Genomic DNA, 11,458 nt, shown 5'->3' on the forward strand with positions numbered 1-11,458 from the left:
CTCCCAGACGCCATCAGGCAGCCTCACGCATCATCTGCCCCAACATGCTGGCTCATGAGGCAGCCAATTTATTCTTGACTCTGTGTCAGGGGACAGATCAATAATGTGCTAAGATGGCCCTCCCTTTCACTCGGTCGACCGCTCAAACTGCTCGAGCTTCTTCTGCATCCCGACAGGGGAGGTGTAACATCTGATGAGTAGCTCATCTCGCCTCACAGAGCTAATACCATCGACTAGACTAGACTGCCAGAGGACCCGTCACTTCTGACAGTAGCAAGTACTCAACTCTCACTCATCTCTGATCATATGGAAGTCTTTGTAGCAAATGAACTTACTGTAACCTCTAGACCTCATTTGATCGCATTGATTATACGTCATGTCCACATCGCGTACCCGTGCTTGTGCTCTTGAATGAGCAACAGTACCGTGCCAAAGCACACCTCTTCCAACCGTGCCAATGCCATGGTACGGAGCACTCAGACTAATCAAACAACCCGGACTTTGGGGTCAAACGTGCCTCGTGTGAGTGCGCCCTTAGTGGTCCTTTGCAGCATGAAAGACTCACCAAACACAACCAGGTTTAAGTTTGTTTACCGTGTTCCAGGTACCTGCAGGAGGTGGGCTACACAGACACCATCCTGGATGTAAAGTCCCAGCGGGTCAGAGCGCTGCTAGGACTAGCCGGGGACGGAGCTGGGAGGACGGGTGAACGGACCAGTGCTGAGCCTTTGGTCAATGGGACAGACACATCGACAAAGGGCATGGGCACCAGAGGGTAAGTTGTCTCCTCTAAAGCCATCAAAAGACCAATCGATAACAAATTCAGTGCATGTAACACTGTGCTTACAATTTGCCTGACAAAGACTGAAGCTTTGGCATCATTTAACATCATATTCAGACAAGAGGAAGAGGATCAAAGCAACATTCACATGGTGGTATTTAAATAGGGTTAGTAATAGGGCTACACTGTCACAGTGTAGCTTTTAACAGCCATTGGTGGGCGTGTATGACAGTTAACTCCACCCTTTCTGATTGACGACCAAAGGTTTCACTGAGCTTTTTTTGTAATTGTGGACCTTTTTTATTGGATGATTGGAAATTGCGTGGCCTTGAAGGGATACACGGCAACATTTCTTACGTGTTTGTTGCACTAAAGAGCGAATCAGTGGACGATTGGATTGTAGTTGTCAATGTAATAAACTGTATGGAGAAACTGACCTTTTCCTCAGACTCCTCCTCCTAATCCTGCTTTTGTGCACCAATACAAAGAAAATTCCAATAAAAATAAAGTTAAAAAAGACAGTTTGAAGTAGTGCAGATACAATATAACACTGTTTTTGTTTTGTTTTGTAATTGATGCTATAACATAATATGCTGACCTCATAATGGAATCAAGAAGCCCACACACAACTTGTGAACTGTGATAGCAGTTACACATTGTCGTTGTGTATTAATGCATCATTGTTCCTCAACAGGAAAGCTGAGCTCTCTGAAACTAGCGCTGTACTTGAGGCTTTCAAGTTCATTGAGAATGCCGCAGCTGAGTTCAGTGATGAAGATGAGGAAGAGGACAGCGAGGGAAGGGACAGGACTAATGTGGAATCCAGGACGGTAAGAAACCCTCACCTTCTGCACTCACAAACACTTTAAATAGAAGATGTCTCTGTACTACTAAGAACCGCCCTCAATACTTTTCTCTTAGATCCTGAGGAAGAAGCCCTCATCGTCGACGACGTTGCCCGCCAGTATGGACACCAGTGAGGACCCTGACACAGAGGAGGCACTGAAGGGCTTTGACTTCCTGTCCAGCCCCGATGAGATGGACACCTCGCCGGAGTCTAGAGGCAACGGGGATGGCACAGATTGGGGTGAGTCATGGATTTCAAATCAAAATGTTGTATTTTCTTTTGCACAATGATGAGTTTGTTTCATTTATCTACAAATGTAACATGCGAGTTACAGAGGTACTGAGAATATGGCTAATTATTATATGCTGTAATCTTATAATTTGTTTTTGTATGACTTCTAATAGTTTGCTGACTGTTCACGGATTACTTGTCATTCATATATCATGCTGTGGTCATAAATCATGATGTTTGGAGTTTGTCTGTTTAACCCATAGTTGTGTGATCTCTTCCACTGTGTGTTCCCATAGCCAGCCTGTGACCACAATGTGTCTTCCACTCCTGTGTGTTGTCAAATCAGCCCGATTCCCTTTGAGTCTCACCATTCTTTACTGTAAATCCAGAAAAAAAGGGCTTGATGTCATGCTGAGGTGTTTCTTTGTATTTGAACGTGGGTTTGATTCATACAATAATTTGATTATCACAGTGAGGATTTTATGAGTAGACTTGTCATGACTCAAGAATCCAAATGTTCAAATGAAAGAATTCCCCACATGGTGTTAACTTCCCTCCCACCACTCTCACGTCTTCCAATAGAAAATTAAAAAGATTAAACGGGATGGCTGTTAGTGCTGCTCCCAGTTATAGTGAGTGTAATTTCACGTAGGTGGGAAGAAAAGATCTCAGGCCCTACAGGCCTACTGCTTTCCTGGACGATCGAGAAATCTCCAGGAGAGTCCGAGAGAGGTCTCAGCACCTCCAGGGCAGTTTCTCAACAGCCTCTCGGTCTGGTTTTGTTCCCCCTGTGTAGAGAAGGACGAGCAAGGTCCAATTTCTGAGGCCTGGGACGTGGACCCGGGCCTGATAACCAAACTCAAGGAGCAGTACAAAAAGGAGCGCAAGGGGAAAAAGGGGGTGAAGAGTAAGTCCTGTCAGGCGTTGCTGCCTCCCTCCTACTCCTCCTCTCTCTGTAGAGCCTGACTTCCAAAAAAAAAAGCCTTGAATCAATAAACAGAACATCTTTGCTGTTTTTTCTCATCTCCTTCTTCAGCTGCTCCTTTTTATGCCTTCTACTTGCTCTGTCCCTTTGTCTGTCATTTCATACCAAATGTCTCGAACATGCCAAATCTGTCACTTTTATCGTCCTACCCCAACAAACTGTAGTGCTTGATGCATGTTTTTCTGTCCCGTTTAAATGTTTTAATTTATATTCACACCATTATCTCATCCAACCTGTCAGATATCAGATTAATATGACAGTTAGACATAATGATGCGTCTGTCTGGGTCTCCACAGTCGTCTGTTTCAGTCATAACAACATAATTATCACCATCTTCATCCTCATCTGTCAGCCATGTTGATACTACAGTGATAAGTAATTTTGCTGCTGTTGTAAATTGATAGCAATTAAAAGCTTTTTCAGTGACTCAGTGAAGTGACTCAGCTGAATAGTACCGCTCTCAGAATAACAGCCCACTTTAGATGTAACCTCATTTAGCAGCTGAGAGCTCTTAGATTTTTACATGTACGATGCCAAAGCTCTGCATATCTGCTGCCTTTTTTTTTAACTGAATTGTTAGTCTCACTTTCTTCCTCATTTGATTGCATCACTTTTCACACTTGGCTTTCTATTTTTGTTCATCGCACCGTGTCAGTGAGTAATCGCTCCTGTGGGTGTGTGGAGGAGATCAGCAGGAGATCTGTTAGGGATTTCTTTCTTTAAGGGATTTTTTTCTTTGTAGTTGTACCATTGGTATACCTTCTTTCTTTGTACCAGGGTTACAATTTTATGCTAAGTGCCCACATGTGTTCAAATGTTTGTAATTTAAAAAAACAAACCTCCATCATTGGCTCCCTAAAGGATTCTGTGTCCTCACAAAATCCTGCTGTATGTAGAGCTGCAGTGATAAGTCGATTAATTGAATAGTCAGTCGAAAGGAAATTAGTCGCCAACTTTTTTGATAATTTCATAAAGGATTTCAATCATATGTCAAGCAAAAATGTCAAATATTTGCTGGTTCCAGCTTCTTAAATGTAAGAATGTGTTGCTTTTCTTTGTTGTTTATGATAGTAAAAGAAGAGTCTTTGGGTTTTGGACTGTTGGTTGGACAAAATAAGCAATTTGAAGACCGGAAATTGTGATGAGCATTTTTCACTTTTCTGACATTTTATAGACTAATGAAATACAAAATAATCATCAGGTTAATGAATATTGATATAATGGTTAGTTGCAGCCCTCGCTGTATGTTACATTACTCTCTCCACACAGCCTACACCAAGATGAACGTGCCTCAACTCCTTTTCCACTTTTCTAATTTGTCTAACAAACACTCTGGTGCTGACTTGCCTTCATTTTCTTTACTCTTCTTTTGCTCACTATATTAATTTATTTTCTTCCCTTCCAGTGCTGCTGTCCTTCCATATTCATTCTTTGTTCTCTTTTTAAGCTTCTACTCAGTTTGTTTGTTTGTTTTTTTGAATAAAAAGATTGATTGTTTTCTTATTTTTTGCCTCTTTTTTCCTTCCGTTCTCCATCACTCTTTGTCTGTTTGCTAAAACCTTTGACCTGCCTCGTTAAACAGGGCCAAACCGGTCCAAGCTGCAGGACATGCTGGCTAATCTGAGAGATGCAGAGGACTTGTCCCACATGCAGCCTCCATCCACGCCCCAGTCCCGACCAAACGCGGTCCGGTTCAACGAGCACGATGCGAACCGAACAGATGAAGGTGCTCGAGAAAAAATACCATTAGATTTTAGTAATGAACTTTATGTTAGACTGACTTAAATTTTCTTCATCTTTTTGTGAACGGTGGTTGTATATCTATGTTTTTCTTCTGTCCACAGTTGAGGCGCTGACATTCCCGCCCACCTCAGGGAAGTCGTTCATTATGGGCGCAGACGAGGCCATGGAGAGCGAGCTGGGCCTGGGGGAGCTTGCTGGACTCACCGTGGCCAACGAGGCTGACAGTCTGGCGTATGATGTAAGTATGAAGAGGCAGAATGGATTTTAAGAGAATGGGATCGTTTCACTGTTTCTGTTCATGTTATTGTTTGAGCCTTATAAAAAAGGAGCCATCCCGCCTTCCTCCTCTAATCTGCAGCAAATCGAGAGACACGCATCACATGCTGAAAATGTACCATTTGTGTCTCAAACGGTTATTTTTATAGACTGTCAGGTAAGCCGCTTTGAAAGTGTAGTAATGGAAGATATAGGTTCCAGCATGCCTTTGAAAGCTAGGCTGATATGAGAAAAAATGTACGAAAAAAATACATTAAAATGAGTCCTGGTGCACCAACAGAGTACTTGCACACAGTTTGATTCAGTTATGATTCACCTGTCAGCGATTCGAATGCATAATGATTCAATGAATAGCATCTGATTATCTGTATAACTGACAGCTGTTTTTTCATCATTTAAATTCCAATTTTATTTAGAGAACCATTTCAAAAATCAGACTTCAACAGTCTACATCTTTTCAATACCAGCATCTGTGTCACCCACCTCAGTATATAAACAGAGCATAAATACATCTGCAGTGCATTACATGTGTGCTGTAATCTACAAAGGTTGAGGTTTTCACATTGCAGCTCTACAGTTAACATGGTTAGTAATTGCTGAGGCAGATTTTACACACAGCATGCGTCTTTCTGGTTTGTGCTTTCCAGCAATTTCATAAAATCAGAAACATGTCCAGATGCCTGCTTTCAAAATGCTGCTACTATTATTGATATCTGCCTCCTTCCACGATACCTCCTTAGGCTACTACTTATCCCACTATTGAATGCATGAGAGCAACTCTGCAATGTAACTTCAGCTGAGGCCAAAAAACAACAGTGAACTTAGGCATCAAACACTTGTTTATTATTATTCACAACCTCATACATGTACTGATTTACCATACATGGCTCATTTTGCACTGAAGAAAGTCCAACATGGACTGAAATGTTTTTACTTTTGCACTCTATGCGTTTTTGCACATTTTCTCACCGGCTATACAGCCCTCGAATGGATCAAATAGAAACATTTAAAATCCAGGATGTAGTCTGAGCCTTTTCCTTTTGGTTCACTTTTGATTGCGTGTGAGTCCTAACTTCCTGCCCTGTAACCTTTTCCCTGACAACCACAACAGAAGAAAAAACCAACTGGTTTTAAGGCACAGCTCAACCCCCATAAAAAGAGTCATAAAGTTTTATAAAGTAGCTGATTGCATCCCAAAATTACAGAAACATATTCCACTACTGTTTTTGGTGACTTTCCACAAAATGTTTTATCCATTAATATAATTCAACTGCAGCTGGCCTTCGGAGTAGGTAGTCAACATGTTAATTGTATGTTGCGTACTGATTAGATGTCCTTTCCTCAGATTGGCAACAATAAGGACGCCATGAGAAAAACATGGAACCCCAAATTCACTCTGCGGAGCCATTTTGATGGGATTCGAGCTCTGGCCTTTCACCCTGTTGAGCCCGTCCTCGTCACTGCTTCAGAGGACCACACGCTCAAGATGTGGAACCTGCAAAAGACTGCTCCTGCCAAAAAGTAAGAACACCCTCACACAAGTCAAATGCCTCTAAAACACTATTCCAGTATAGCCTGTACCAAATTACCATCTTTTCCTATGTTTCTGAGCCAAAAGGAGCAAAATGAGCAGCTTTAAATATGCTGTTGTATTGATTGGCTGTTAGAGACACCAATATTCAGACATCAGTGTGTTTGCTTTAGTCACTTTGCACCTGAGGCAGCAGACTGAGCGTCATCAGAAAGAAAAGCTCTGTTGTTGATTACAGTCCCATAAGGAGGATGCTGCACTGTCACACGATTCAGCTACAGGAAACTGTCCCCATGTGACAATGAACTGACAACACTCGTCACAGCTCTGCAGCCCACACACAGTCTGTAGTAATGTGATGTGGTTATTTTTAGAGGCTGAAGTCATTTCAGAGTTGACGTTATAACTAATGGATCACTGGTATAGCAGCAAATTGTATTTAAATTTATAGCTTTGTACAATTCAAAGGCAATAATTTTGAACCTAATTATCAACACACATTGAGTTGGCACTGCTGTCTGATATTGTATGTTACATTAATGATTACGTTGTTTGTCCACAGGAGTGCTTCTTTAGATGTGGAACCGATCTATACTTTCAGGGCTCACAGGTAAAAACAAAGCACATAAATAAAAAGTGTTTTAGTTTTAGTGTTAAATCGACTAGTAGTTTTAATAATTCATCACTAATTGATCCACAGAGGGGCTGTACTGAGCGTGGTGATGAGCAACACAGGGGAGCAGTGTTTCAGCGGAGGGGTGGACGGGACTATCCAGTGCTGGAACACCCCCAACCCCAACATCGACCCCTACGACTCCTACGGTAACAGCATCATGCGTTTTGTCAGAATTTGGAGATTTTCAGATCAAGTCGTGGTACCTGACTTGTGTTTTTCTGTTGCAGACCCATCGATGCTGCGCGGAGCAATGTGCGGACACACCGACTCAGTTTGGGGTTTGGTGTACAGCAGCGCGCACCAGCGCCTCCTCTCCTGCTCCGCAGACGGCACCGTGAGACTGTGGGACGCCAACACCACCTCACCCGCCCTCGCTGTATTCAACGAAGACAAAAGTACTGACTTGAAAATCGTACCATGGCTTTTTCTCTAAATATTTGCTTGAATTGAATAGTTATTTTAACATACATGTATGTATCTTTCTGTGTACAAGAGCTAGGAGTTCCCTCCTCAGTAGACCTGGTGTGCAGTGAACCGGCCCACCTCGTCACATCCTTTACAAACGGGCAGATTGGCCTCTTCAACATGGAGACCCGCCAGCTGGTCCTCAACCTGGAGTCCAATTTGGAGCCAGGTAGGAACTGAAAAGAGGAATTTATGCTTCTCTAGCCAGAGCTAACATGGAATGGGTAACGGAGAAAGTAGTTTGCATGTATTTCAATTACCACAGAGCTAATCAAGTAGAATTGTTGCAAAGAAAATACGCCCAGAGTCTGAGGAACCTTTGAAATTACCAAAAGATATAACTGAAGCTTCACAAGCTTATTTTAGTGATTTATATGCTCATTCAGAAATTTGCCACCACTGACAGAGGAAGAGACACTCACTAGGATAAAACCAATAACACAACAGGAAGTTTTGAAAACTATTAATTCTTTGACAGATAAGTCATCAGAAACGGACAGATTGGCTGGAGAATTGTATTATTTTTTGCAGATCAAATTGCACCAATATTATGAATTCAGTCATAATGTTGAAGTCGGGTATGTGCTTTCTGAAAATGTGGCTCTTGGGTAACATCTAGTGGCAGCAGCTGGAATGAAAACCATTAGCAGACATGTTCTCAACCACAATCTGCAATGTTATTCTGTTATACTACTTCTGTATTATGATTTGATCCACAGATTCCAAATGTACTGCCACTTACATCATTGACACAGTACTTAATGTATAAAACTTAGTGGTGCATACCATGACATTATTGAGTATATCTGTCTCGTGTGTCTAAGCTGTTTTCAGTCAAAATGTACATTTAAGTTCTCGTGTTGCTATCAAGTACAGAGTCAGGTGAGGTGTTGCAAGATTGTTTAAAAAGTCAAAGATGACATTCTTTTCTTTTTTGCGGTTTAACATGTTCCTGAATTGTTTGACTACAAAAGGATATTTACAAACATTAAGAAAGAGTAAGGAATAAAGTAGGCATACACAAATCAAAACAAAAATGAAGTTATAAACTAGTCAAGACAAAAAAAATATTGAAAAAAAGACTGGGTTGGGTTGTGTTGAAAATTAAACCAAATGAGAAAAAGCATTGGAATGTCAACGTAAACAACGTCCACACACAACATATAATAATTCCACATTGTTGCAAATGATTTAAGTCACGTTGACTGTCCGTTGGTGTAAATTCCCTCTCCCGCCATGACATATCTATTCTCGTCTGTTCTTAACCAGGCACCCCCTGTCAGATCAACAAGGTCCTCAGCCACCCGACTCTCCCCATCACCATCACTGCGCAGGAGGACCGACACATCAAGTTCTTCGACAACAACAGCGGGAAGCTGATTCACTCCATGGTGGCTCACCTGGACGCTGTCACAAGCTTAGCTGTAGACCCTAATGGACTTTATCTCATGTCAGGCAGTAAGTACTTCTTAACCACTGTCTGCCCTTTTTACATCAGCTCATTGACAGTTTGTTTGCCTCAGACCCAATCTGACCGTGACCGAGCCAGTGCAGTGTGTACTCAGGCTGCAGCAAACAATTATTTCATTGTTGAGTAATCTCCTGATTACTTTCATATTTAATGGAGTAATTGTTCATTGTGAGGAATGCTCTTTACAATTTCTCAGAGCCCAAAGTGACGTCCTCAAATTGCTTTTTTGTCCACCCAACAGTCCAAAACCCAAAGACATACATAAATGAGTAAAACACTCTATAATATCTTACTTTAAGTCTCAGTTGTCAAGGTTTTCCCCGGACGTCACAGTTACTTATTGTATCTTCTTTGGAAATCTCAATAACTTTTTTTTATTTTGAGTTGCTGTACCACTTCTAACTTGTCGTCTCCTCTGCAGGTCATGACTGCTCTATCCGTCTGTGGAACCTGGAGAGTAAAACCTGCATCCAGGAGTTCACGGCCCACAGAAAGAAGTTCGATGAGTCGATCCACGATGTGGCGTTTCATCCGTCTAAATGCTACATCGCCAGTGCCGGGGCAGATGCTCTCGCCAAAGTGTTCGTATGACGCGGAGCTGCGTCTCTCCCTGCAGCCCCACTCTGTGACTCAGCCTCCCATGATCGGGGACCAATAGAGACACGGGAGGGGAAGGACCTTCAGGCACGGGTCTAGTCCCACCTCTCACAGCCCACCGGTTTCGGTAGACTATGTAGCCGCTAGCCTCAAACGGGCCTTGACTCTCCATAGAAAGGGTCGGCAGGGAGGGCAGTCAGGAGAACTGCTCTCTAGTCCCCCATCTACCATCCAGGCAGGCCTGGGTGTAACGGGCCACAGCGCCACCCTCCCCCAGACAGACTTAAACTTAACCTCCGTAGCTAGGAGGCTCAGGACAAGTGTTACAGAGTGTTTGGAGTGGAGAAATGAGGTTTCAAGCCAGTCTTCTGCCCCTGTGACTTCACGCTCATCCCAAATCCCTCTGGCCCTTGACCTTCACCTCTCAGACAAACCGGGTCCGGGCCTTTTACTCCAAGTCAGGTTTTGTGTTGTGTTGTTCCAGAACGTGGGGTACTGAAGGCTCGCTGCAGCTGTCGTGGAAGCCTCTCACTTCTTCTTCTTCTCTGCTTCCCAGACTGACTCTGCTTGCTGGCCTGCCTTTATTTTTCCTTTTTAAAAACACGTATTGACAAATGTGCCTTTGCTTTAAAAAGGTCTTGAAAAATGTTATTTTAACAAGCTTGTTTTGGGGAACAGGGAGGGAGGGGAGGGGCGGAGAAACTGAGCTGGTTGTCACAATGTTGTTGATTTTAACATTGGATGTAAAATTACAAATGCTTATAATAAACAAAATATATATTCAGTCTTAAAATTTACTGTGCAGCGTGAGTTTGAGTGCTCCTTTTTGATAAGTGTGGTTGGGGAATCAATTTTGTGCATTTCAGGGCTGGTAGAGTGATACAGACCATTAAATATAATGCCTGTCCGTTAGATTCAAGTTATTGTACACTTCAGAAGTAAGACTACAAGCATAAGTGTCCAAAGTAAACCATCTTGGTTATATAATTGCAATTCAAACTTGGTTCTAGATGTCCATTTTAGGAATAACTAACTGATTTTGGCCAGTTTGCTCTTGTTTGAATTGAATGGCTTGTATTGTATGTAGTTTTCCCCAATTGTGTGGACATGCTCGACTACAATGTGATGTATCATGTCCGGATATTTACAGTAGTCCAGTGTTTAGCAGTAGGACTGTTTGAAATAATGAGTTAATCATCCAACACTGAGGGAAGAGGAGCGTCCTGCAAATTCCAGTTTACTGTAAACTGTGATCCTGGGTTTGAAAAAGAAAAAAAAAAGCAAATCAATCAAGATGTTGTACATGTAGAGTACAGCTTCAAATGAGCCATTTTCTCAGTCACTGGTTTGTATATGAAAGTATGTTCAAAATAAAACCTGCTGTAAAATCTTAACTGGGCTCTGATGTCAGTCATTTGACAAAAGCTGTTTGCACTTGCACTGTGAATTTGGGGAATTGGAAGCGTTTTGTTCACACTTTGGATAATTAGCAGCGTTAAGGTATGCCGAATTGGCTATTAGCAGTTCCTGTTCCACATGTAGCCATGCATGTACACACAACTATCACTGGATTAATTTGATGCAGAAGAAAACTTAAAAACATGACGATTCTAAGGCAAGTTCTGTAGTTCAAAGAAGTGTCTTGTTTCCTGTGATTTCCAAGCAGATTTATGGACATTAATTCTCAGTGGACATATCGTTATGAAGATAATTATACCTCTGGAAAGTGGAAGTCGTACTGAATCTAAAAATATGTGTATCACATCTGAGTGTTAATATTTGCCTGAGTTAAGTGTGATTTGACAGTAAATGTGGCAATTGGATCACCAAAAGAATAAGCAGAAGTCATCCACTT

The 11,458-nt window shown here is 42.1% G+C and overlaps 1 protein-coding gene across 2 annotated transcripts in view; it reads left to right on the forward strand.

Moving 5' to 3' along the window:
- LOC311270385 (striatin-like) overlaps positions 1-10,997 on the forward strand; it is a 32,376-nt gene extending 21,379 nt beyond the window's left edge. Inside the window, exons 5-17 of one of the 2 annotated variants that reach the window (XM_084375222.1) lie at positions 605-775; positions 1,476-1,611; positions 1,703-1,868; positions 2,656-2,766; positions 4,427-4,570; positions 4,689-4,825; positions 6,209-6,384; positions 6,957-7,004; positions 7,095-7,216; positions 7,298-7,465; positions 7,564-7,704; positions 8,805-8,993; positions 9,428-10,997. In XM_084375222.1, the coding sequence (XP_084231348.1) occupies positions 605-775; positions 1,476-1,611; positions 1,703-1,868; positions 2,656-2,766; positions 4,427-4,570; positions 4,689-4,825; positions 6,209-6,384; positions 6,957-7,004; positions 7,095-7,216; positions 7,298-7,465; positions 7,564-7,704; positions 8,805-8,993; positions 9,428-9,597 (1,879 nt within the window). In that variant the 3' untranslated portion in view covers positions 9,598-10,997. The remainder of the gene's footprint in view (positions 1-604; positions 776-1,475; positions 1,612-1,702; positions 1,869-2,655; positions 2,767-4,426; positions 4,571-4,688; positions 4,826-6,208; positions 6,385-6,956; positions 7,005-7,094; positions 7,217-7,297; positions 7,466-7,563; positions 7,705-8,804; positions 8,994-9,427) is intronic. The other variant, XM_084375223.1, reaches the window with a different exon arrangement.
- The last annotated feature ends 461 nt before the right edge of the window (positions 10,998-11,458 follow it).

Source organism: Pagrus pagrus, assembly GCF_965226575.1.
Source record: "Pagrus pagrus genome assembly, chromosome: 15".
NCBI classification, from domain to species: Eukaryota; Metazoa; Chordata; class Actinopteri; order Spariformes; family Sparidae; genus Pagrus; species Pagrus pagrus.